This window comes from Triturus cristatus, chromosome 12, assembly GCF_964204655.1.
Source record: "Triturus cristatus chromosome 12, aTriCri1.1, whole genome shotgun sequence".
Classification (NCBI taxonomy): domain Eukaryota; kingdom Metazoa; phylum Chordata; class Amphibia; order Caudata; family Salamandridae; genus Triturus; species Triturus cristatus.
In genome coordinates, this window is record NC_140595.1 from 80238219 (window position 1) to 80265012 (window position 26794).

Here is a 26794-nt window from a genome sequence, read left to right on the forward strand (position 1 = left end):
CCCAGCACGGGCGCAGCCCCTGACCTGACATTTATCGTGCGCAAAGATAAGTGCTTTTATCAACAACACATTTTATTTAGCCCCACACACACCCACACCCACACACACACACCCACAACCACACACACACAACCACACACACACAACACACACAACCACACACACAACCACAACCACACACACAGAACCACACACAACCACACATTCAACCTCAAACACACACAACCACAACCACACACAGCCACACAAACAACCACAACCACACACACAACCACAACCACAACCACACACACAAACACAACCACACAAACACAACCACACACACACTACACCACACCACACAGAACCACACACAACCACACACACACAACCACACACACAACAACACACAACCACACACACAACAACACACAACCACACACCCACCACTACACCCACACCACCACACCCACACCACCACACCCACACAACCACACACACACAACCACACACACACAACCACACACATACAACCACACACACAACCACACACACACCCAAATAGGTCTCACCTTTGGGACCTTATAAGTGTTTAGCCACGCAACAGTTGATGTGGTTGCACCAAGGATGTTGTGCTGCATAACTAAATACTTAGAAGGTCCCAAAAGCGAGACCTATTAGCTATGCCAATGCTTGTTTGCCTAAGGTGGTGACACCTTACCACCTAGGGCAATCTGTCACCATGCCCACCTTGTATGCTCCTCCGCATCCTTCTAAGGAAGAAGAACACCTCCGCCGTCTGGATCCAAAAAGAGCATTGTCGTTCTACCGTGATTGCACTAAAGAGTTCCGGGTGGATGACCAAGAAGCAAAGAAGGGACGTGCTGTGCAGAAGAGAACCTCCTCACGTTGGATCATCCTCTGCATAAAGATATGTTACACTCTGGCAAAGAAATGGCCTTCTGAAGGCATTAGAGCTCATTCAACCAGGGTTAAGGAAGCCACCACAGCTCTACCCCATGGTGTTCTGGTTCTTGACATCTGCCTGCCGGCCACGTGGACATCCCTACAAACCTTTGCCAAGCATTACTGCCTGGACAACCTGTTCCAGAGGGAGGGCCTTTTTGCCGTTCTGTCCTACAGGACTTTCTAGTTTAAAATTTTTCAACAGCCCCTCCTCCAGGGATGGAATTGTTTCGGTATCTGTTCACAGGTAAAGAATCTGCGGGTAGATGTCTCTATCAGATGGACAAGTTATTTACCTTCGGTAACGCCTTATCTGGTAGAGACATGATCTAGCCACAGATTCCTTACCAACCCACCCATCTTCCCCAAACTGTGGATCAGTTTTAGTGTCAGGGCTGTTTCCCTTCAGGGCCCTAGTTGTTTAACATACCATCGCCGGTCACCTCATTGCTCCGCGCTTCTGGTGTGAAAAGTCGTGAAAAGTACTGACGTCAGTGGTCCGGTGGAAAGTCATGAAAAGTACTGACGTCAGTGGGCCGGGCTGGCGCAAATTTAGACAACGCGAACGAATAAACTGACGCCTACGACGTCACGCGGAGTCGACGGACGCCACCTATCTGCGCGCAGGCTTACTGCTATCAAAAATCTTCCGATCCAGCCTGACGTCTGAAGTTCACAGGTAAGGAATCCGGCTAGATCATGTGACTACCAGATAAAGCGTTACCGAAGCTAAGTAACTTATCCTTACAGTCTTGCTAGCTTATTGTTAAAACAGTGCAATGGAAATTAATGTTCAAAGGCAAAAGAAGACCTGCTTGGAGATCTGATGTGAGTCGAAGTCGGCAGCAATGGAAAAAAAAGCCCCTTTCACATAACTGTGAGCTTTTCCACTCTTTCAATAGAACATTTAATTTGTCCCTTCTACCTCTCTTAGTTGTTGCGAGGGCAATGTTTATGTAAGTTTTGAGGTCTGAAACGGAGAGATTTTCATTTCACCTCATTATATGACCCTTAATATATATGACTCATTATCTCACCCCCCTACTCACTTCAGAGGCTCCCAATTGCCAGATTTTTCTGAGGTCCTAATATGGGAATGCTTATATGGGTTCATTAGGGAAGTGATTGAGGGAGGGCTGCATGTGAATCTAAGAAAATGCCCAAAGGTGAAGAACTGTGCTTACAGGTACTAACCAGCATTCATAGATTCACATGCTTGAAAAAGATTTTGAAAGCAGAAAAAGACATCATGTATGCATAGTGGAAGGTGGTAATGACATTCACCTTATATACATAATTTCCACAGAATCACTCGCCCCTGACTTGCTGCTTCAGTTCTAATCTCACTACAGTAGTGTTTATGAAGACATGCCACTGCATTACATATGTTTTTAAGTCCACTTACTGCAAACAAAGCCTCCAGTGCTGCTAACCTGCCAATGTGTTCAAACTTTGCCAAAGTGTGCCTATAGTTTAACAAAATTTTTTTTTACGACGAAATACCTTTCATATATCAATACAACTTGTCCCCACGTCAAGCTACATATACACAGTACAATTCAACGTACTGTTAAAAGAAATACAAAGAAAAGAAGCGAAATGAAAGTTGGGGGGGGGGGTGAATAAAGACCAACACATTCTTAATTGTAATCCATACAAGAGAAAGCAATGATTACAATCTATTAAAAGTGGATTTCATGGTCAGAAATTAATATCATATTTTAAAGAGCTTAAAAACAGTACTTGCTCATCTAAATATCTCCATATTTTTTAATGACCCCGTCCATGCTGCATATTAGCTCTCATAATACTTAACCCATTTGATCTTGTTTAGCCATTTACTAAAATTTGGCACTCCAAAGAATCTCCAGTTTAGTAGTATTAATGACCTGCCATTTAACAAAGCGACAAACACATATTGTTGTTGCTGGACGATAATGTTGCTAGGTTGTAAAAGTATTGCAAATACTTCCCATTAGGATCTGATCATAGAGTTAGCTGGAGTTTTCGACTGATAAATCCGAAAACCTGGTCCCAAAAGTTATAAAGATTAGGACATGTGAAGCATATATGCAGCCTATCGCCATTGGCATTAACACACCTAAAGCATGCCGGTGAGGTAGCAGGATACATCTTGTGAATATGGTGATGGGTATGATGTAGCATCCGCTTGTTAAAAAGAGACATTCTTCTATAATTTGCCACTTGAATAGCTTTACAAAACATTTTATTGTAGAATTCCCAACGGGTCCGATAGATCTTACAATTAGTAATGGCCGCATTTTTACCTAGAAAAGAAGGTATCACTTCTTCATCTAATTTCTGGTGTAACATCTGATACTAGTTACCTATACTTTGAAGACCGCATACAAAGTCAGCTTTACTTGTACTTTGCGCTAAATGACTAGACTCTTGTTTACTTCCATAAACAAAAGTTCCTCATTTGTATGTAGCTCAACCACAAATTAGGAGCTATTTTAGGGTGGTCATTTACTATTTGCCATGGTTTATCTGATCCCACTTGCACAAAGTCTTCAAGCTTTTGGCACCCAGCTCTTTCAGATTCTGCCATAACTGATGCATTTAGCTGAAAACCCAGTAGGCTACAATCACTGAAACGTAAACAAAACGTGAAGCCAAGGCACTCTAAATTCCTGTCATACTTTAACAAATCTGTTGGCTAAGATGTGAAGCATCTTGTACCTGGTTCCCTTTGGCAGCCTAGATATTTTTTTTAAAGTGAAAAGATTAGTGCCTGCTTCTATTTGTAATCTTCACAATAACTTACCTAGGTATGTCAATGATTGTGGCTCGTGCTATCAAATCTAACAATGCGGCCTGTTTTAATTCTCTGAAGTGCCAGCCTTCCCTCTTATTTATCTACTTGTAGTGTCTTTAAATTGATATGGTTTTTCCCTTGCCAAAGAACGTTGTGTAACGTTCTATCAAGTTCAGCAAAAATAGACTGATGAACTTTAATCATAACATTTATAAAAACAAATATAAAAAAAGGAAGAATGCCCATTTTGATTAATGTGACCGGACCAATAATAGTAAGAGCTAATGACTGCCATTGGTTCATACTTTGATCAGAGTGGAGTTATAGTTGAATAGAAATAAATTGGCAAAATTAGTTGGAACATGAATTCCCAAAAATGTTACCATATGATCTATAGTGAAGGGCTTCCACATTTTGACAGGCAAAACTAAGGGGGAGCTTTGAACTTTGCCATTGATTGGTCTGCCCATAGTTTCATGAACTTCATGCAAGCCTTTGGCTAGGCAAGACTTTACACTTACTCACTTCCCCAAATTTAAAAATAACTGAACTGTCTTGTAAAAGCACTGTCTATTTTTAATAAAATTGCAGGTGTCTTTTAACATCTAAATCATTTAATGACTTCTCTGCAGCCATTGCTGGATTTGGGAAAGAGGTTGGAACATAGTGTATCTATTTAAGTTATGACAATGGTACCTTCTGAATAAATGAAGAGTTAGTTCTGAGAACTATTTTTTCCTCCAGAAATGAGTTATCTTGTGCCTGCGTGTTCGAGGATGTAGTAAGGTCGTATTAAAACTTTTCATATGGAGAAAGAAGGCCTTGAGGGCCATTTTCACTACCTTGGCTCCAGTGAAATGATGTGAAGTTTGGTTCTTTCAAATCTCCTGAATGATTGCCATCTTTCAGCTTAAGAGTATTGACTGTCGGTGTCCTCTTTCATTTCATAACCCCTGGTCATGTCAACCGAAATATTGTCATTATCATCTGAGAATTTCTCAACTTTGTAATCCTTGTCCTTTCCCCAGTCTCCTGACACTATACTGTATCCTCTGCTACCTGAGACATTGGAGTTTCCGGTGCAGGTGGTGGATACAATTGAAACAGTAGGTGGTATCTTCAGATGCACTGCTGGAAATAGATGATGCTGTGACATTGAATATGATCCTAGTGGCGACATAGAAGAACCTGAACCTGATTGACTTTGGTTCGGCCACCTGCTATAAATGTATAAACGAACGACATTGATGAAAGCTTTTGCAGGGGCACATTTACCATAGTCTACAGCAGTGCTTTTTAAGTGCCTGCCATCCCTATTATGTTGTATTAATGGATATTCATCCTGCGGTCTAAGATTGTTGTCCACACCATCTGTGTCCTTTTCTGATTCTAAGTTGAAATATTTGATATTTAACTCTCTCGCGGTGAATGTGGTTTTGGTTCGTATCATCAGTTAATCATATTCCTCATTCGTGAAGAAAGCCTGTATGTCTCAATAAGGGTTGCACTTCCTGTCAGCTTCTTGGGCCTTCATCTTCTATACCAGATGAAGAATATTGTAAACTCTGTTCTGGAGTGTGAAAACACTGGAGACCCTATCAATGATTGAAATGAAACTGTAGTCGAAATCTAAGAAGTTGCTAGGGCTAATGGAACTGTCACAATCAATGGGGAAGTGGTCACAGTGCTAAAGCTGCAGAGTTACTTGTTCTGTTGCCTTTCATCCTCTTTATGTGGGTGACCAGTAGTATGGGTCTTCAAAAAAGGCTCAGAAGTTATAAACGCCTCAGAAACATTCTTTTATACAACTGTTTTGGAAAGTGTTAAACTGTTACATGCTGATTCTTTTTTTTGAATGTTCAGAGTTGGCTAGTAAATAGCTGCCCTGCTCTTCAAGCAAGGCCAATCCAGACGCGTGTCTCTGCCTCAAAGACAAAAGCATTTCACAATGCAGTGACTCATGGTCCCAGTGTAGGAAATCTAATGCAAATTACATGCCCGAAACCCCTTTATTTAGTCCGCCTTACACATTTCTCAAATCTTTTTGAAACAAAAACTTCACATGGGTGTTTCTGTTTGGAAAAAAAATCACTTCATCGCTGCGTATGAACTTTGCAACTTCATTGATTTAGCAACCAAGTGAAATGCAATGAAAAAGAACTTGTATAGCGCACTACGTCTATGGGTATTAAGGCACTGAGTCCAAAGTACTCCAAAACCCCATCAGAGAGAGCCCAACCCAGAAGAGTGGGTAAAGAGCAGCCTCGAAAAAGAGTAAAAACGAAAAAGAAAAGAGCATCTGATTGACAAAAACCTTGATGAAACTGATATGAGAAGGAAAAAAAGGCAAGTTTTTTTTGTGTTTTTTTGAATGAAGAGAAGCGATTGATCTTTGCAATGTGGATAGTAGGAGAGTTCCATAGCTTGGCGACTGCAAAGGAGAGAGTGCCCCCTCTAGACTTTCTGAAATTAGGAACAATAACTTTAGTGCTAGAAGCTGATCTTAAGTGCCTGGTTGGTCTGTACCAATGAAAGGATGCCCTAATGGCTAGTGAGCCCTTGACATGAAGTTCTAGGTAGACTGCTAAGTACATTAAAGATCACCCGTTTCCTGACTGGAAGTCAGTGACGATTTCGAAGGCTCTCACTGAAAAATGTTGGGATATTCATTACAGCAGCGTTTTGACCCATCTGAGTTTGTTCAAGGAGGTGATGTTGATATTGAGGTAAAGAGCATTACAGAAGTCTAAGTGCGAGATGATCAACGTGATAGTCACTAATTTGAGAAGTTCAGCTGGAATGAAAGGGAAGAGCATGGGTAACATGGGATTAGCTTTTGCCAGACTTTTCAATGTTATTGGAGAAAGAGAACTTCTAATTGGAATTCATTCAGTTTTTCTTTAACCAAGGCCACTACAGACGAGGTACTGTTCCCAAACTGATAGTGCAAAACTGATATCTTTGGCGTTTGGTAATGTAACGCACAGTTGTGAGAAAGTGGCTCTGTATATACTGTTCCCAAATAGGTACAGGGTGTACAGAGTCCACAGTCCCCAGAGGTTTGGCAGAGGCTAAAGTTAGATATAACCTTACTCTCTAGTGGTAGCTTGGTCGAGCAGTAAGGCAGTATCAGAGAACAGTATAAAGCATTTGTTGCACACACTCAGCCTGCAAATGGTCTCACACACTCAATAACTGAACTCTAGGCCAATGGTTTATATATAACAAAGATATGCTTGTTTTATTTTAGAACCAACAATAGGTATTAAAATATAGTTTCTCAAAATGAGATGCTTTATATAAATACTTTTGCAATATGCAATTTACTTTTGTAGAAAGTTACAAGTGGTTGCAATAGGCAACACAATTTTAAACACAATAATGCATCGAGTTCAATGGAAGTTTAAAGTTTTTGCCACAGATTACTTTTAGGATTACTTTTGGAATTCCAGGACTGGATCCTAGATTCAGTCCTGGGTCAGTACTTGGAATCAAGTGATAAAAGGCGACTTAATTACTGTGATGATTTTTAGACAATTTTGCTATTTTAAAAGTTGACACTTAGAAAATATTTCATAGAAAACCGTCAATGATTCCCTATGGCAGAAAATTCAAGTTGCAGGTATTGTATGTTCTCGTTACTTTTGTAATCCTGTACTGGGTGCCTAGACTCAGTACTGGGACCTTTATCCAAAACAGGTAAGTAATTACGTTTTCAGAAATTATACGATTTTTAAAGAATATTTAAAGATTGCAGAAATTTCACAGAAAAACAATCAATGATTTCCTATGGGAGAAAATTGGGTTACTGGTAAGTACTGTTGTAAGTATTTTTCAGAGTCAGTGCTGAGCACCAAGATCCAGCACTGGGAGCTCACCTAAGAGCAGGTGAGTATTTTCGTTTTCGTTACTCGGCTGATTTTTGGTGAATATTTAAGTTTTGAAAAGTCCACACTTAAAAGAAATTTCAGGAAAAGCCAGTCAATGTTACCCTATGGAGAAAATTGAGTTATCAGTTTAAAGGTAAGTACTCGACTGGCAGAGTTAAGGTTCTGGGCATAGACTCAGGGGTCTCCCAGGGTCAGGTAGGTACAGCTGGTTCACGCTCAGCGGCACAAGGGCGGCTGGGTGCAGAGAGAGTTATGCCCAATGTTATCCTATGAGAGGTAGGGGGGCCTTGGTTGGTGGCTGCTGACTAGCAGGCCACACGGCTGTGGGACCTGGGCTCCTGGTCACTTACACAGGGCAAGTGGGGAAGTAGATAGGTGTAGAGGTTGCACTGCCAGGGCCACTCGGGCGGCTGGGTGCAGGGTGCTTTTGAGCCTTTGGGCGCTCAATTGATTTCAATGGGAAATCTCCGGTTTAGAAAAAGACTGCAAGCTCAGGTACAAAGATTCTTCAGGTGCCACCACCACTTCGAGAGGTAAGTTGGGTAGTTGGAGGATAGGTAGGTACCCCGGGATTGGGCACTGGGAGCCGCGGGTGCAGGGGTGCCTTTTGGTGTCGGGAAATCTTACCCTCTGTTGATCGCGGTTGGGGGGGACACCTGGTTCTGAGGCTGCAGGCTTCTTCAGGAGTGCCGAGGGAGGTCCTTGGGTGCCGGACTCGGGGTCACAGTCGCCGTGGGGTCGTCCTCGTGGTCTTTGTTCACTCCGGCACAGGCCAGGCTTGGCGGGTGCAGAGTGTGCTGGGTCCGCGGTTCCGAGCTGCTGCCAGGGATTAGAAGTAGATTTTGAGTAGAGCCTCTACGTATGGGAGTCTCAGGGGGCTTAGAGTCAAAAGGTAGCCAGGTCCTCCGGGGTTTGTGAGGTTGCTGGCCACAAGAGATGCCGGGTTGGAGCAGGTTCGAGGGTCGACAGACCGGTAGGGCTGGGGCCAAAGCAGTTGGTGTCTTCCTCTTCTTAGCAGCTGCAGGGCAGGTCTTCTTTCTTCTAGCTCTTCTTTGTATTTTGGAATCTGGGGAAGGCAGGTTCAGGGTGCTCCTAAATACTAGATTTAGGGGCGTTACAGGTAGGTGAAGGGCAGGGACCAATGGGTCCATGTCCTGGGGTGGGTACACCCCCTATCCTGCCTCTCTCCTGTGGGAGGGGGGCAGTAGCCTAGTCCTGATTGGGCAGGGCTTCCCATCTTCAAGATGGCGAGAGCCCGAAGATGTGCTTCACCTCGCCTCCCCCACCTGAGGGGTGGGGTTGGCAGGCTGGCACATCCCCTGTCCTTATTTGGGGTTTCCGGCCAAGCTTCCCGCCAGAGTGGGGGGTTGCAGTGGCCTGGGGAAGCTCAAAGAGGCGGCATGCCTTTGAAGCTTCCCCCTGCCCATCCTGGGGGAGGAGATTTAGCACCTCGCCCAGGATGTGCATTGTTGCAGACCTAGGAGAGCAGGGGCTCTCCTACCCAGGGGTCCAGCAACATGTCTGCTGTGTGGCAGCCTAGGCAGCCTCAGAACAGACGTGGATTGTAGGTTAGGTGTCAGGGGGCATCTCTAAGATGCCCTCTGGGGGGCTTGGTACATTAAATCCCACACTGGCATCAGTGCGGGTTTAATGTGCTGAAAAGTTTGATACCAAACTTCTCAGTCTTCAGTGTTTCCATCATGGTGCTGTGGAGTTTGTGTTGACTACCTCCCAGCACCATATACTCTTAGATGGCAGCACTGTACTTACAGTGCACAGGAATGGACCTGGGTACTGTAGGGGCACAGGGCTCCTGCTCCTGACTCACGCGACCGCAATCCTCTGCTGATGCTAATACTGTATTTAGACACTTATTTGCCCATGTCTTCTTCCATTAAATTTTAGCTATACATATATTACAAATATTTTTTTTTCATAAAGACACATATGTCATCAGCAGAGGATTGCGGTCGCGTGAGTTATAGTTGCTTGCACTAACTATAACGGAGGAATTTCATTGGTTTTTTATCAGTAAAATGTCCAGCTAACTATAACATGTGTGAAACCTATGGTTTTTTCAGTGAATTTGCAAGGTTTTTTAAATGCTAATTCCTAACTATAACGTGTGTGAAACCTATGGTTTTTTCAGTGAATATATATATATATATATCACCAACACACTGAAACAGCTGTGAATATGCATATATGTACATTTCATTCCCATTTTTTGCACTTTAATGCTTGTATTGTTGCTTACTAAGATGCACCTTTTTATTTAATTAACCGTCTAGTATTTTTACGTTGCACTTTCTTTGTAGCTTAACAGCACATTTCTTATGTCTGCTGAATCACACCTACAAATACAATTGTTATTGAAGCTTGTCAACCCATACACTGCAAGCAAAGGTATCTATAATATGGGCAAGATACTTCTACATTTTACTCGATAGGCTTACAAGGGTTCTTTGGATATTTCTCCACTCACAATAATGTGTATCATTCGTTGTTGCACATTAATTATTAAGTGTTAAAGTCCTGGAAAGGCCCCAGATAGTGCAGGTGTTTACCAGATGCACAGCTTACTGGAGAGACTAGATCAATTCTGGATGATTGGTAGTTTTCTGCAATACGTGAGTGTCCTTCTGAGAATAATACCAACCATTAGACAACCGTACATTCTGTGAGTGGAGCGCCTGGTGTGTCTTTCAACTGGGAGACTATAAAGAATTCTATTGTTATCATCCAAGTGTGGTTGTGGATAAAAGCTGAAGGACACTGGTGGATTTTATCAGAACTAGCAATGAAGAGCACCAAATTACAGGAAGATGTAAAAACTGCCATTCTAGTAAGCAAAAAATCAGTTTCCATTGAGTAGATTTGTGTGCATCCATCAAGCCGAGTTCAGCCTGGATGTGTTCTTATGGTTGCAGGTAAGTTGGTAAAAAGCCTGTTACAGATGATGATGGTGATTTGAAGTGGACAGACCTTTTACATCTTTTGTTGTTTGTCTGATTTGCCTCTTGTTTTTTGCAGTTTCCGTAAGCGCACAACCTGTATCAGCTCCTGTGCCCATTGTCGCCCATACTTCGTTTGGAAACCACTACACGGTGACCTCATCTGTTGGGAACAGTGGGGTCCAGTGTAATGATAATGCTAAGAAGACGCTGGTCACGCTCTTTGCTAACAACAGTGGTAAGTAGATGCGTAATTGTAGTATAATTCCAATTAAACTTGTACTCCTGTTCCATAGAGATGGAAGTGTTATGGTCACTGTAGGGAGCTGGCTATTCATATAGTGGACCAAAAAGAGGTACACTGTGTAAAGAGTCCAGGCAAACCCCAAAGGATTTACGGAGGCACAAATGACACCCCCATGCTCTTTTGTGGTAGTGTGGGTGAGCAGTTAGACATATCAGAGGGTGGTGCCAAGCATTTATTACACATGCAAAGGCAGTAAATGAGATAAATACTCCATAATTAAATCCAATTCCAATTTATAAAAATAACACATACTTTTATATAAATTTAGATACCAAAATCATCGGAATCGGGTAAGTACTTTTCTAGCTATGAATTTTTACAGTTTTCAGAAATGGACACTTTGTGCAGTTTCTGGACCGGCAATGTTTTCCTATGGACGAAAAACTTGTATTGCATTTGGACACTTGTCAGTGACTTAAGGTTCGGTTCTTGTAGACTTAATGTGAGTATCGGGCAAAGTCTGAGGCCACACCAACAGGTCACTCGGGGGGGGGGGGGTGGGGTGCTCTGAGCAAACCGGGTGCAGAGGTGTGTCACGGCGTCAGGTGTCCCATCGACTTCAATAGGATAACGGTCTCTTTACAAAGAGGCTGCAAGCAGGGACTGCGGCACCAGTCTGGGGGAACCTAGTGTAGAAGTGAGATTTCTTTCAGTCTCACTGGTGCAGGGACACCCTATGTCTACGGGTTCACAAATGAGGATCAACACTGGAGTGGAGACAAAATACAAGTTTATTTCACCCATGAGAGGAGTCCCATCATTCAGACACTGCAAGTGCCCGAGGGAGGGGGCTGACAAGTTCAAGTTAAAACACAGTATTTATACATATTGGTGCATCGTGAAAACCATTGGAAACTACTTTGTCATGCTGAGTTGCAAACTGCTAACTCTTGATAAAACTCCTACCCACGTCAACTTTGTAGATAGGCAAGGGAGGTTACAGGTGTTGGTGGGCTCATAGATTAGACATCTGCGTGCTCGGGCCTTTCGGCAGAGCCACTACTCTGGCACGCAAGCATTATCAGCACAACCAGCTTTTCAGTGAACACGTAACTCCTGACTTTGCAAAAGTCCTCGCAGAAACACAAAATGGGTGTTCACAGACAAAATGGGGGAGAGCGGAGGCTAAACTTAACAGAATACATTTTTACCGTTTAACACTACAGGGGAGCTCAACCCTTAAGATCCTCCAGGACACCTTTGGTCCACTCCTCCTCGGGTTGTGGGGCTCTTGCGCTGTGGTGTCTTTTGGTGTTGGATTCCAGTGAAGGAGTCTCTTGCTGTTAGAGGGGGCCTGTATAAAGAGGCTGCAGGTGGCGACTGGAAGTCCATTCTTGGCAAACCCTACTATGAGCTTAGCTCTTGTGTGTCTGGGGACCCCGTTGGCACCGTCATAGGTGCTCTGAGGGGTCGGGTGGCAACAGCTCGTCGGACCGCACCTTGCATTCTTTTTTTTTTTTGTTTTTTTTGAAAAACCTTTATTACAATTTCAGAGAAATACAAGTATGGGCCTACAACCAATAGGCCGGCCGCTAAAATGCAGTGTGACCCTAGGTACAGCTGGAACATTCACGTCGATGAAGCCATAAAAGGGGGTCACTGGAGAGTAAATCCTTGCCGTCGGCCGCAGTTGTAGTCCATGAACAAACAAAGGTTTCATATTTTTAAGAAACGAAAAACAACAAACACACAAGGCAAGGAATTTTAAAGCAGTAGCATGTGCCCATCGTGTCGAGGGAGTAAACCAACCCGGGTAAACAGAGGGGGAGGGGGGCAAGGCCGAAGAAACCAAACTCGCATGTCGCAGGAGCGTACAGGAATGCGCGGGCTAGGGCGACAGCGTGGCATCTATCTCACGCGTCTGAGGCGGGGCACATATATCCCCGCGATAGGAGTTCCAAGGACCCCACACCTTACTCCACTTGCCATGCTTGCCTCTCGCCACGTACACCGTTTTCTCTCTGAACATACACCAGTCCATGTGTTCTTTCCACTCGCTGACCGTGGGCGGCTTCTGGGAGCCCCACAATTGTGCAATGTCACGCTTCGCTACCATATAGCCCAGAGTCACCCACTGCGTCTGCGTCGCATTGTAATCAGTAGGCTCCCAGACATTCAACAGACATCGCCGTGCCTCCGGCAACAAGGCCACATGCGTGACTTCTTCTATCACCGCATGCACTCTGCACCAAAACCGAGTCACCTCCGGACATTCCCACAGGATATGGAGGAAACTCCCCAGTAGCCCACAGCCTCGCTTACACAACCCATCCATCGAATATCCCATACGCATCAAACCAGGCCCCGTGACGTACACTCTGTGGAGTATTTTAAGCTGGACGAACCGCAATCGGGCCGGGATAGCCACCTCTTTCGGGGAGGCCACCGCTGACACCCAATCCTCGTCGTCCAGCTCCAAACCGTCGGCAATCCAAGTCTCCCGCAATGAGGCCAGCAAACCCACCCGATCATTAATAAGCTTCTTGTAAATCAGCGAAATGGTGCTATCCGGCACATGGCCGTCCAAGACCCTATCCTCCAACGGGGAATTCTCCGGAATAGCCGCCGCGTCCGGAAACACGGAGCACAGGGCATGATGAACCTGAGCATACCGATAGTATTCCCTATCATTCAACTGATATTCAGTTTTCAGCATGTCGAACGTCTTGAATTTCCCTTTCGTCCAGAGATCCCCTACCGTGCTGATACCAATCGTATCCCACTTCTCAAAGCCTTTCGTAGTATACAGATAGCCCAAGCGCTGAGATGTATACAATGGTGTAGCCCGAGTCAAGCGATCCCTCCACCCCATCGCCGCATTTGCCGCATGCCACACCTGTACCGCGACCCGCGTCGGGCCCGTCAACCGCGCATCGAGGGACCCCGAGTATAATGCTCGATTATAGTCACCGCCCGGCAATAGCAATTTGTCCATCTCAAAAGCCGTATTCAAAGCGGGCCCATACATCCCGTGATTGACGGCAGCCAACTGGGAGGCCCAGTAGTATCGCTTAATGTCCGGGAGGGCGACCCCCCCATCGTACCATGGCAGGGTTAGTTTGGCAAGAGCAATCCGCGGCCGCCCATCCCAAAACAATCGACGCTGGAGACACTCCACCTCCCGAAAATAACGGGCCGGCACCAGGTCCATGGTGTTCTGTAGGGCGTACAAAAAGCGTGGCAGCGACATCATTTTGAACAGCGCTGCCCGGCCAAGTGGCGAGAGCGGCAGCCGCCGCCAACCCGCCACATCCGCCCTTAGGCGCTGGAGGGGGGGGAGAAGATTCCGTTCGTAGCGGGCCACTGGGTCCAGTGTTATAAAAATACCCAAATAAGTGAATCCCGACGTCGCAATCTGGATAGGGCACCCCCGCGGAAGGGGGGGGCCTCCCCGGAAAGAACGTACACACAGGACTTAGCCCAGTTGATGACCAATCCGGAGTTGCGACCAAAGGAGCTCAAAACGTCCACCAACACAATGAGCGATTTGCACGGCGATGCAAGATACAAAAGTATATCGTCCGCGTATAGGGAGACCCGGTCCTCGTATTCCGGCGTCCATCTAAGACCACGCATCGAGGGTTCCCATCGCAACCACTCCGCAAGGGGCTCCAAACAAAGCGCAAATAGGAGAGGCGACAGCGGACAACCCTGTCGGGTGCCCCTGCCCAAGACAAAGGGAGCCGATACCCGTCCGTTGACCACTACCTGTGCCAGCGGATTGTCATAGAGCATTTTCACCCAACCGATGAACCCCGGGCCAAAACCAAACTTCGCCAATGCTGCCCAGATGTATGGCCATTCCAGGGTATCAAACGCCATGGTAGCGTCCAATGACACCAAGATGGCCGGTTCACGAAGGAATGGCGCGCGAGCAAGGACGCCATGCAACCGCCGCAGGTTCAAAGCGGTATTGCGATGGGGTATAAAGCCGGATTGATCCTGATGAACCAGGTCGCCCACAACCCGGATCAGACGATTGGCCAGTACCTTGGCGAGGATTTTAGGTTCCGCGTTTAACAAGGAGATGGGCCTGTAAGAAGCACATCGATCCCGGGGCTTCCCCTCCTTATGGATAACAACAATGGTAGCGAGACGTTGGTCAGAGGGGAGGGAGCCTGCCGCCCTAGCCTCAAGGAACATGTCCCTGAGATAAGGCGCAATAACATCTGGGCGCAACTTGTATAATTCAATGGGGAGTCCGTTAGGACCCATGGCCTTGCCCGATGCAATCGAGCGGATGGCCAAAGCAATCTCATCTGGCGACAGGGCTGCATCCATCACTACTTTATCCTCATCGGACAAGGAGGGCAGAGCTACGTCTCGAAGCAGCAGTCGAGAGTCTTCCTCCGAGCGTTCCGAGACCGGAGAGTAGACCCCGTGAAAATACTCCGCAAAGCAATCAACTTTATCACCGGGGTCCGTCACACGCACACCGTCCACCCTCTCAACCTCCGGTACCACTCGACTCGCTCTCTCCTTCTTATCCAACCAAGCAATCAATTTCCCGGCCTTATCACCCATATCATACAAACGTCCCTGTTGCTCCCTGCTCATACTCCTAGCCGATTCAGTAACCAGCGCCTTGTAGTCGGCCTGCTTGAGCTCCAAGATATGCAATCTGTCATCCGTTACACCTTGCTCCAACTCACTCTCCAACTCAGTAATCTCATTTTCTAGCCGAACAACCTCCTGCGCAGCGCATTTTTTGGTGGAGGAAATGAGAGCTAGGGCCTGTCCCCTGAGCACCGTTTTAAAGGCCTCCCAAAGGGAGATGGCGGAAGACACCGACCCCACGTTGTCCTTAAAGTAATGTTCCAGAGACTTGACCAAGTCTGCACGAATCGTGGGGTTTCGTAGGTACCAGGGGTTGATCGGCGCCACCCTCCCCTCCGCCCCCAGGGCGATATCTAGGTGCAACAAAAGGGGGGAGTGATCTGATATACCGCGTGCCAAGTGTCTCACCTCCCCGATCATCCCAGCTTGGGCCGCAGGAACTAGCATATAGTCAAGCCTCGAAAGACTACCATGGGCCCCAGAATGGAAGGTATACTGCGCCTGCCCAGGGTGTTTCAACCGCCAGCAATCTATCAGTCCCAGGGCATCCAGAAAACCCCCCAGCCAACTCTGGGCCCGAGGGAGGTCCCTAGGGGGGTATCGATCCTCAACTCCGGAAACAACAGCGTTAAAATCCCCCCCCCAGGACCACCACCCCCCCCGGGAGCCCAAGCAGCAGACGTCCCAAATCAGCGTAGGTGGCCGTCTGCAGGCCCGGCGGGACATAGACCGTGACCAGCGTAATCAACCTACCCTCCCACCTCCCCACCAGCGCAGCGTAGCGCCCTCTGTCGTCGTGGATCACCTCATCCACCACTAACGGGAGAGAGGTCCTGACCAAAATGCCCACTCCCCTCGAGCCAGAGGTGAAACCAGAATGGGCCAGAAGGCGATACCCTCGTCTGTTCATGGCATGGAAAGAGTTCCCTATGAGGTGTGTTTCCTGCAGGAACACAATGTCTGGCGAGATACGTTTCAGAAACTGCAGGACTACCCCCCGCTTTATCCTGTCCCCCAGCCCATTCACATTCCAGGAAAGAAGTTTCAGCCCCCTACCCCCCATCCCTCCCAGCACAGAACATCCCCCTCCCGGGTGGCACAATCATAGTAGAACAGCATGAAATATTATCCCGCCTTGTGAAACAAACAAACAATCCCCAACCCCGTCCCATCAACCCCAACAAAACTCCCCCCTCCCTGCACCCCTGCGTGAGCCCAAACAGCCCCCCCAACCTGCAGTGTGCCTGTCGCCCCATTATAAAATTCACTACAAGAAGGACAAAAAAAAAAACCCCAGAAGGAGGAAAGGGCCCCAGCAAGCCCCCCGCAACCTCCAAACACCACGGGGCAAAGTGTCAACAACTGGAGTCCGGTGCAGCCACAGGCGCAAAACGTTACCAAAGCAGTCCAGCGCCAGAATCACAGTTCCATTCCTACTCCGGCGAACCTTCTCCGCTCTCCGTCATCCGCCCCTCCGGCTCCCGACTCTTGGGCAGGGCATCCAGCCACTCTCCCACCGCCTCCGGCCGGTCGAAGAAGTGTGAGCGACCATCTAGCTCGAGTCGCAGCCTAGCCGGGAAGAGCATCGCATACTTGAAGTCCATGTCTCTCAAGCGCCGTTTGATGGCCGAGAAACCCATCCGTTGCTTTTGAACCGCTTGCGTAAAGTCTGGGTAAAAGCTAACAGAGTTCTCAAATCGTAATGGCCCCGCCACCCTCGACGCCTGCAGGATAGCGTCTCTATCCCGAAAATTAAAAAGTCGGGCAATGATCGGCCGCGGGGGGGCACCCACCTTAGGCGCACCCCCTGGAACCCTGTGGGCCCGTTCCACGGCGAAGAATTTGCTCAGCCCTTTGGGTGCTAGATGAGTCACCACTAGATCCTCCACAAAGAGGTCCACAGCAGACTCCTCCGATCGTTCGGGCACGCCGATAATGCGGACGTTGTTCCGCCTGGCCCTGCCTTCAGAGTCCTCGAGGCGACGCTCGGTCAGGTCGCTTGCGAGCTGCAACCTCCGCACCGTCGTCTGCAAAGCGGCCACATCCACCGTTAGGCTCGACGCCGCTTGGGCCAACGAGTCGACCCGGTCGTTGGTTTTCGACAGGTCTGCTCTGACCAAGGTGACATCGATCAGCACCGAGTCCAACTTGTTGGCCAGAGTATCCAGTTGCTGGTTCACGGTCACCTTCATCTCCTCGATGGCCCCCATGACATCCAGCAGAGTCAATTCGGGTGTTGCGCCCGAGGCCTCCTTGGGCGGCTCAGGCGATTTACGTGATCCACTAGGGGATCCCTTTGGCTGAGCATAGCGGTCCATATTGTTGGCCTGAGAATAGGCTCCCCTCCGGGTAGATTTGGGTTTTAGCTTGTCGCCATCCACTCTTGTCGTCATCGTTGGCGATCAGCAAGGTCAGCACACTCCAGCACCCGGAGGAAGGCCCGGGGATCCGGGCCGCTAGCTGATGTCCAGGCTTGGCACTCCGCACTCGGTGCAGCTCTCCCGATGTCTCCTCAACAGTTTCGGTCGGTCAACTCGAAAGTGAAAGTACGAGTTCCAGGGCAGGCCCAGCCTGGCATGCCGCTGTTGTTCACTTTGCAGCCGGGCACCTCACCAACCCGAGTCCGGGACCAAAGCCGGAGAAGGCCGCAAACTTCAGGTCGCCAAAAAACCAGGTTCCCGGAGTCCAATTTCGATTTGGAAAACGAGTGGCACCTTAGTGTAAGATCATAGACAAAAGCCCGTCGAAAAAATCAGGATTATGACAGGATAGACGTGGGAGGTTGCGGAGGCCCTCGGGAGCCACAAGCCTACGCGGCCATCTTGGTTGCGCGCTAGGCTCCTCCCCGCACCTTGCATTCTTGGTGCCTGTGGCTACAGGGGAGTAGCTCCTCCTACTCCAAGGGAGTTTTTTCAGGCAATTTGGCGAAGCACTGGCAGCCCTGTGGGTTTCGTGGAGACAGCACAGTGGCAGGAATGAGTCTGCTTTTACTATGACTGTTGGGGGCAGCAGCCAGGCTGGCAGGGTTGGTGCCAAGTCAGTTGTTGCTCCTATGTTCTCGCGGCAGGACTCTTCTTTGTCCACTTCTTCTCTTGATCCGTCAGAATCTGAAGAGCTGGTATCAGGGGGTCCCCTAAATACTCAATTTAGGGTTGTTAAGGTGAGTGAGGGGTAGTAGCCAATGGACTACTCACGCCTGGGGTCACTATGCCCCCTTTATGACCACTTCCTGTGGGAAGTGGCCATAACCCTGTCCCAGAATCGTTTGCCACCATCAAGATGGGCAACTCTGAAAAGTCGTGTCCAGCTCAGGTAGTCCACCTTAGGAGTGGTACTAGCACGGGGGTGGGCACGCCTCCCTGACTAGCTAATTTTTCCACCGGTTCAGGTGCCAAGCGCTCTGAACAAAAGGGGTCGACTTCCTCTTCTGTGAGGGAAACCAGGCTTGCATTTCAAAGGTGGTGGATTCTTTGAAGCTCCCCTGTTTTGGAATACTAATCAGCAGGTCATCCTGTGGGAGGGAGTGGGAACGACCTCTGCCCGAGCAGGCTTTTTCTGACCTCCTGAGAGCAAAGGCCTTCACCCTTTGGGGTCAGAAACATGTTCTTGCCAGCCTGCCGCCAGAGACTTGTTAGTCAACACATCCGAGACTGGTACGCTTTCAGGGGGCACCTCTAAGGTGCCCTTTGTGTGCAGGTATTGATAAATCCAACTCTGGCACCAGTCGTGTTTATTAATACAAAATGTTTGAAACCAAAGATCCCTACTTTTAGTGAAGCCATCATGTAACTGGAGAACTTGTTTTCACCAGTGACCAGCACATGCTTTTTAAATTGGCTTCCCTGATCACTTGCAATATCCAGCAATAGAACTAGACATTACATGGGCATTTCTGCTCATGCAGGTATGTCCTACATAAAATATAAAGCACCCGGCCTTAGGGCTGAAAGGCCTGCTGTAGGGGTGACTTACATACTCTGACAGTGCACGGAGGCCTGTTAACCAGTTAACCAGACCCTATTCTCGCCACTCCACGTGAAAGGCAAACTAAGTCCCAGTCGGACTGGAGATTCATGTGCTTAGGGATGGATGTCTTTTGAATGAGCATTTTTATCAACAATTTATACAGCACTGTATATATTTCACTCGCGTCCATCACTTTTTTTTGCACTTTTATCACTTAATCACGCTTGCGCCATTTTTCAAAAAGCTTTGTTGATTGCTTGTGACAGCCTTACTGTGTCATTTCTACACCACAAAAAATGTAAAAAAGAAAAAAAGTGATTAAGCTTTTAATACATTATTTTTTTGATTTATTCATAATTGGTATGTTCTTCTCTTCTTTATTGAATTCTTCATTGATTAAGTGTTGGAGTAATTTAATTTCTCTCTCTAATGTTCATTATTTATTAAGTGTTAAAGCAAATTTGTATCCGACAGAACCAACATTACTTCACATTCTGAAAACATGACATGGCATACTCACTATGTGCCATTTCAAAGTGCTCTTCATGTTGTGTATGTAAGTCATCCCTTGGATGGCCTTGGAGCCCTCAGGAAGGTTGTTTTCTTTTATATGTGAGGACATATCTGCACGAGCAGATATGTCCCTGTGATGTCTAGTTCTATTAATAGATATTGCAAGTGCGCAGGGAAGCTCTCTTAAGACATGTACTGGGCACTGGTCAGCACTAGTTACCCAGCTACATGATGTCTTCACTGAAAATACTGGTGTTTCGTGTCAAACACCTTGTCTCAATAAATCTACACTGTTGCCAGTACTAGAGTTATTACGACATGCATTCAGGGGCACCTCAGAGATGCCCCCTGAAAATCTTACCGATGTCTAGTGTGCTGGCTGACTGGTATCGTCCAGCCTGCCACCCCAGACAGGTTGCTGACAACCCTGCAGTTGAGACCCCTTTCTCTGTGAGGCCAAAAACAGTGCCTGCTCTAGGTAGGTATTCACACCTCCTACAGCAGGATGGCAAGTGACTTAGCAAATCAAGGCCAGGCAGGCAGGTGCTTCACAGTCCCTGCTGCTTTTGATATGTGGCCCCTGGCTTCACCCAGACCTGGGAGAGGCCAGCCCCTGCTCTTAGGCCCATTTGGCACCAGGATATGTGGGAAATTAGGTATGCATGGGGCATGTTACTCTGTCAGGTTAGTCACAAACTTAAGACGGGCAACCTGAAGTGGACACCAAAAGAAGAATTAAACTATCATGTTTTTTTGTGAAATTAGGAACTCTGGGACAGGCTTATTATGCCCACTCCTCACAGGAAGTGTTCATATAGAGGTTGTAGTGACCCCAGCGGTCAGTAGTCCATTGGCTCATGAGACTTTGTCTGGAATCTCCGCAGGGGATTACTCAAAATCTGGATCCACCAGGTTGATCCTTAGTGTGAGGTCAGCGGTTGCAAAGGTCTCACTGGACTGGAAGTCAGTACCTTACAATGGTGTGATATATAGCAGACACCGCTTCCTGATTGAAGACAAAACACTTTATGAGGCTCAAAGTATACAGATCAGGTTTAATAAAAATCACTGCTACATGGCACAAATGTTAAAGCGCTAACCTCCCTGTACGCACATCATTCCTTTTGTATATGTGAAGGACAGCCACTTGCCACCTTCGCAACCTCATTATAAGTCTGTCTGTATTTCCGGGCAACTTGACACATAAGCATCAGCCCTTTTAGGAAATATAATAAATCTGCAAAGCTTACAGGATTTTATTCTAAGTGTCTCGTATTTGTGGTTTTAAAAAAAACATATTTGAGAGATGTTTCTGCCAACTCTGCAAAGAATACGTCTTCCAGTTGACTCTGTATTTGTGTCTGATTTATGGTTTAGGTTGTAGAGGTTGATTTTGTTTACAGAGTGACTGTATTTTTACCTTTGTAGGGTCTATAAATCCAGGAATACATTAGTTGAGCTAGTGCTGGGCAGGCACATCATGTGAATTTGCAGTGACACTCAGAGTAGACTTAGAACCAACAGTGAATATAGAAAAGGTTTACACTTTCAGCAGCCCATTTTGAGCTTCCAGCCACAGTCCTAGTTGTCAAAAGGATAGTGCATTGCTTGGGAAGAAACAGATGGTTAATAGTAAATCCTAAATCACAGTGGAGAGCAGCTTCAAATGAGACACCATATTGATGATTTCACTGCATATGTCCCAACTGAATTGCATCCACAAACTCTGCAACAGGTGCTGTACGAAAGTGAGGAAAAAGAGAGCTTGAAAGGGGGTTCAGATACTACATTTTGTCCACTTGTGCTGGAGGTTCATTATTTTCCATAAGACTTCAAAAAGTGAAAATTGTCATATGATATGCAGTTTAGTAGACTAGGGAACTTCTTCTGCGATATTGTTAGGTGTTATAGACTTACGGCCCAGGCACACTAAAGTGCTTATGATTCAAGTACTGGACAAATTCATCTTTTCTTTGAAGTAGGTAATGGATAACGTTTTATTCAAAATTCCTACTTAATGAACTTCACTCTCTGCCCAAGTCTTTGATGCCACCTCCTCCTCGTCTGTTTCTATAGGTACACTGACTACGACTCAAATTCCTGCAGCTGTACCCGGCAAAGATGAAAGCTTTAGGAGTAAGTGGAACCAAGAGGTGGAACTTAATGGCATATTGAGGCACTGGATTCAGAATTGACCTCTACAAAGAACTTCACAATTAAGAAACTGCATGATAATTCGAATAAGTGCCCAGCAGCCACGAGGACACTACTCCTCAACTGGCCAGTTTAGTGCAAGAGCAACTTATAGGCCAAGATACTGACTTATCAACATCAAACATCAAAACAAGAAGGACCAACTCCCCTTATCCCAGCTGTCTAGGTGGGCCATATCCACCTAACGTTATTTCCAGATGAACCAGTAGATAGACACATTCTTCACACATGTAGTGTGGGTTCCATTTGCACTGCTACTCGCCGAAAAAGCGCTTTGATGCCTCATCAGGGGTAGTAAGCGCTATATAAATGCAATTACAATGTGCTACGTTCTGGCTGGAAAGTGTTGTGCTGTTCTTCATTGTCCATTGGAATATAGCACCAGTGTCTAAACAAGGGCTAACCTGATTCACCAATACATGCCCCGGTGGTAAATGTCAGTACCAACACAGTATATTGGCCTGTAAATACAGACTGCCCAGGACCTCAAACAGAGCATAAATGGCAGTTCCAATCTTTCTCCAGCAGAGTATTGCAAAGGGTTAAACTGTAGCAAAAGATCACTTTGTACAAGTTCACCATGGTAAACCAGAAGGACTTGTTAGGTGCTGCATCTGAAGGTTCAGCTGAATAAAGATCTGTGTGGATCCCGTCTGAGTTAATTAAGATCTGCAAAGGAGTAATCTGATTGCTGCAGACGGCTCTGAAAGAATGCCAAAAATCACAGTTAAGCATTACATAGAAGCTTCAGGGAATTCCCCACCGCAATACTGGCGAGCCTTTTGCCACGCCTGAAGTTCATTGTGCCTCTGACGTGCCAGTTTATTCTCTTAACCCAGTTCAAGTGGTAATTAGAAATTGAAATTTTTTACACCTCCCAGTGTGGGACTTGGCTTGAGCCAGTCATTTTGATTGTTACTCTTGGAAGCATCTTTCTAACCTTCACGGTTCCAGAAATCACTTCAGTTCATGCTTTGGTTGGTTGTATAGCCTAAAGTGAGGCTCATAGTTGGCAAAGATTGTGTGTAATGAAAATATTAATACTGCTTCATGTAAGATAGAAAGGTTAATTAAAGCCAATTAATTTGGATGCTGACCGTTCCAATCAAACAGTTCAGTATCGTTTTTCTAATTAAAGAGCTCACTTTCGGAGGCAGCATCACTATCCACTGAAGAACACTGTAGTGGACCAAAAAATGGGTAAAATGTTAGAACATAAAATCATGTAGATCTCTTATGTTGTAAATTTGGGTACAGAACTGTCTTCCTGGACACATGGTACCATATCCAGGTGGCCATTGAAATAGACTCCTAGGTAACTAGCACTCCGAGACCTTACTATTAGGCCAGAATTGTGTTGAGGTGCCACTTTCACTGTTAGAGTGGAAAGGTTTGAGTAAATGTATTTTGATGGGTTTTTTATTGTTTTTAAAGGGTGCAACCTCAGCTGTTGGGTTTCTCAGTGTTTGTGCAGACACCTGTAAAACAGTGCAGCAGACTTATTTTAGCAAGGATGTTCTTTTTTTGTCCCATATCTCAGTCTTTATTAGCAAGCATTATAATAAAACCAAAGTCACACACCCATCTATCCATCCTAGTGTCACCCAAACACAGCCTGCCAAGATATTAGTCCATTCCTTGTGCATAAATCTTATGAAAACAGAAGTCCTATCACAGCTCAAGGATGTGTTGGCACCTCCTGGCTTCTTCTTGTGCCATCATAAGTCTTTTTACTTGTAAATAAAGATCTTGTTGTACTACTTTGTTGGGTCTCCATGCACAAATCTTAATTAGTGAAAACTGGGCAAACTCATCCTTGTGTCCTGCTCCGTTGCTTCAGCTGCATGGAAGTAAGTGCTGAGCTCTTATGGTCTCAATGTGTTTGGATTGTAGGCATGGGATTTGTAATGCTTTTACAGGAATCCATCTGCGCAGTGCCACATAGAACCATTGAAGGCCCATAGTTATTCAGTAAAAATTCAAAGACTGAACTGTTCTTTAGTAGTGTTTTCAGGAAATTGTATTGGATTTCATTTATTGTCCACATGAGTAACCTAATATCAAGCATTAATCTTTTTTTGCAGGCACATCTCCCATTGTTCAGTCTGGTGGGCAGTCACTGATCCTTACTCAGAACTCTGCTCCTAGTTTGGGGACCATGGTAACACAGCCAGTATTACGGCCGATGCAGGTCATGCAAAATGCAACCCATGTCTCCAATTCGCAGGTTTCCTCACAGCCCATTTTCATCACCACCCAGGTGAGTACTGAAAATTAACTTTGCTCAGTTTTAGAGAGTTAGCTTGGGTTTCCATATTCTATTGGCACAATATGTTGGTAGCATATAGCATGATATACTCTAGAGGTACTTTTCTAAAATTGAAAACCTGTTAACAGTATGCGTTGTTGGAATCTATGAGAGTTCAACATATTCCTTTCTCGTTACAATACCCACATTGTAATTATTCAAATGAGAACAGAGCTTATACTTTATCTTGCTCTCTTAAAATTGTGTTATTGATGATACATTTGAACTTGTATGTATTAATTGTACAGATTGAAATTGTGAATGCTTGCATGAAGTAGTGGAACGCAAGTTGAAAGACTGCGTTAAATTATGTGCCTTGTAACTGATGCGTTAGCAGTTTTTCAGGTCTGTTAGTTTACTTTGTGGCACAAAGTTTTCTTGTCAACTATAACTAGACTTTTTCCCCTGAAAAGCAGGGTTTTCCTGTGAGGAATGTGAGGCCGGTACAAAGCACTATGAATGCCATGAACCCCATAAACCCTATGAATCAGGTTGGAATTGTTCTAAATGTGCAGCAGGGCCAGACGGTGAGGCCCATAACCCTTGTTCCAGGTGAGTTTGACCATCTTTCTTTTGTTGCCAAATCCTGTTTCACCAAGTGTTCATATGGGAACTGTTTTTCTGTCAGCTCATTGATGTGATAAATGAATACTTTTTCCTGTTCATTTCTAGTGTGCTTAGGGTATGACCAGTTGGATGTATCAAATCCTGTGTATATGATGTTGGTTAGCAAGGTGGAGGATGAGGGACAAATGAATGTCCTAAACACAAATAGAAAATTTAGACAGTGCCTTACTATTTCCGCTGTATAAAAGCTGCATATGTTGCATGTACATTTATTTATATATACATATACACACGAGTTTGCCCCTTCCGGGACCCTGGGCCCGTTGAAAGGTGGTGCGCTGTGCTGCCGGAGCCTACTGGTTAATTAATACTTCACAAAGATCCAAGAAAGCGGACCCTTAGGTGGGTCACGATGCAGTGCTGGGGTTATTTAATCTCGAGATTAAATAAACTCAGCACTGCTTTGTGACCCTGAGTGTGCACTTTCTTGGATCTTTGTGAAACCTATATATATTTTCGTCTGTGTCTGCGTGTCTACAACTTTAATCTTTCATGGAGAGAAACTGATTGTCAGTCTGTTTTAAAGTTATGGGAATTGCGATGAAGAATACTCAGTAGTAAAAGTGTTTTTAGTTTCTGAGCATGTGAATGTTTATTGAAACCATGTAATTGTATCTACTCATCTAGAAACCTGGGGGAAGGGATATACAGTGCTTTGATAAATTCCACTCCCCCAGTACCTTAAATATTTTACAAAAATGGCCTAAAGTCCGTTGTCCCAGTATGATAAGAAGAAAGGGATGCCCTAAGAACAATTTTGGGGTAAAGTTTGATTCCAGCAATTTCTTTGTTTGGGTCTGTTTCTGTTAATAAAACCTCAGAAATGAGAATAAAGTAAAAGTATATTTCAGCAACGTTAACTTTGTTTCATACAGTAAAATCTTTTAATGAAAATCCTGCTCCCAGCACCAAGAGGAGATATTTTTTGTATAATTGTGTTTTAAGCATATTGTTGATCCCCTGGAACCAGCAAAGAAGATACATTTATGCCAGATTTTCTCTCATTTGCATAAGTTATTGATCTTATCTTCATTAATATTCTTAAATTCTAGAATTTCTGATGGATACTTCTAGCAGCAGATTCTGTCTGGGTATCAGAAATGTTCTTAGCGTTCTTTTACACACCATTAGGTGGTGCCATACGGGTCCTTGTTACCTCCGTTTCACCCCTTCGTGCGGATGTCTGTTTCTTACTTGACTCTTTCCGCTGCCACCGACGTGTAGCACAAAACAATTGTCAGCAGCAGTGTACAGAGATTCTAGTTGGGATCTTTTTTTTTTCTTTTTCTAGAAATGAGACCACTCCAAACAATGGGTAAGTGGGAGGGCAATGTGGACTCTGTGGTTAGCTGGAATATCCACCATAAAATGTATTAACAAAGCTAAGTCACTTGTTCATATGATGGATACTTCTAACTGGTTTGCCTTTCTCACTTATTTCAAAATTGTGCTGATTTGGAAATTTTCTTTTACTTGATTAAATAACTTTCGAAAGCTTCTAGCCGTGTAAAGGCTTTTGCATGGTGCCAGGGTTCATTTACACCCTCTTTATTTTCAGTCATTTTCCCCCTGGTGCTTGTTGAGTTGCCAAGCCAGCTTGTTTCAGTAGTCGCTCTTGAAGTGCGTAAGAGTCACAAAGAGAATCATGCTATGTATGTTTTTTGTCTACCATTATGATTGATTGTAAGGCTCCACCAAAATGGTGAAGGAACAAATGTTATTTGTCTTGGGAAC

At 45.6% G+C, this 26794-nt stretch overlaps 1 protein-coding gene across 9 annotated transcripts in view; it reads left to right on the forward strand.

Annotated features, from left to right (window-relative positions):
- The window catches only part of POGZ (pogo transposable element derived with ZNF domain), a 411414-nt gene that overhangs the window by 96033 nt on the left and 288587 nt on the right, over positions 1-26794 (forward strand). For 5 of the 9 annotated variants that reach the window (XM_085639417.1, XM_085639420.1, XM_085639422.1 and 2 more), the window contains exons 4-6: positions 10648-10806; positions 24210-24385; positions 24847-24985. In XM_085639417.1, the coding sequence (XP_085495543.1) occupies positions 10648-10806; positions 24210-24385; positions 24847-24985 (474 nt within the window). The remainder of the gene's footprint in view (positions 1-10647; positions 10807-24209; positions 24386-24846; positions 24986-26794) is intronic. The other 4 variants (XM_085639418.1, XM_085639424.1, XM_085639425.1 and 1 more) reach the window with 1 other exon arrangement.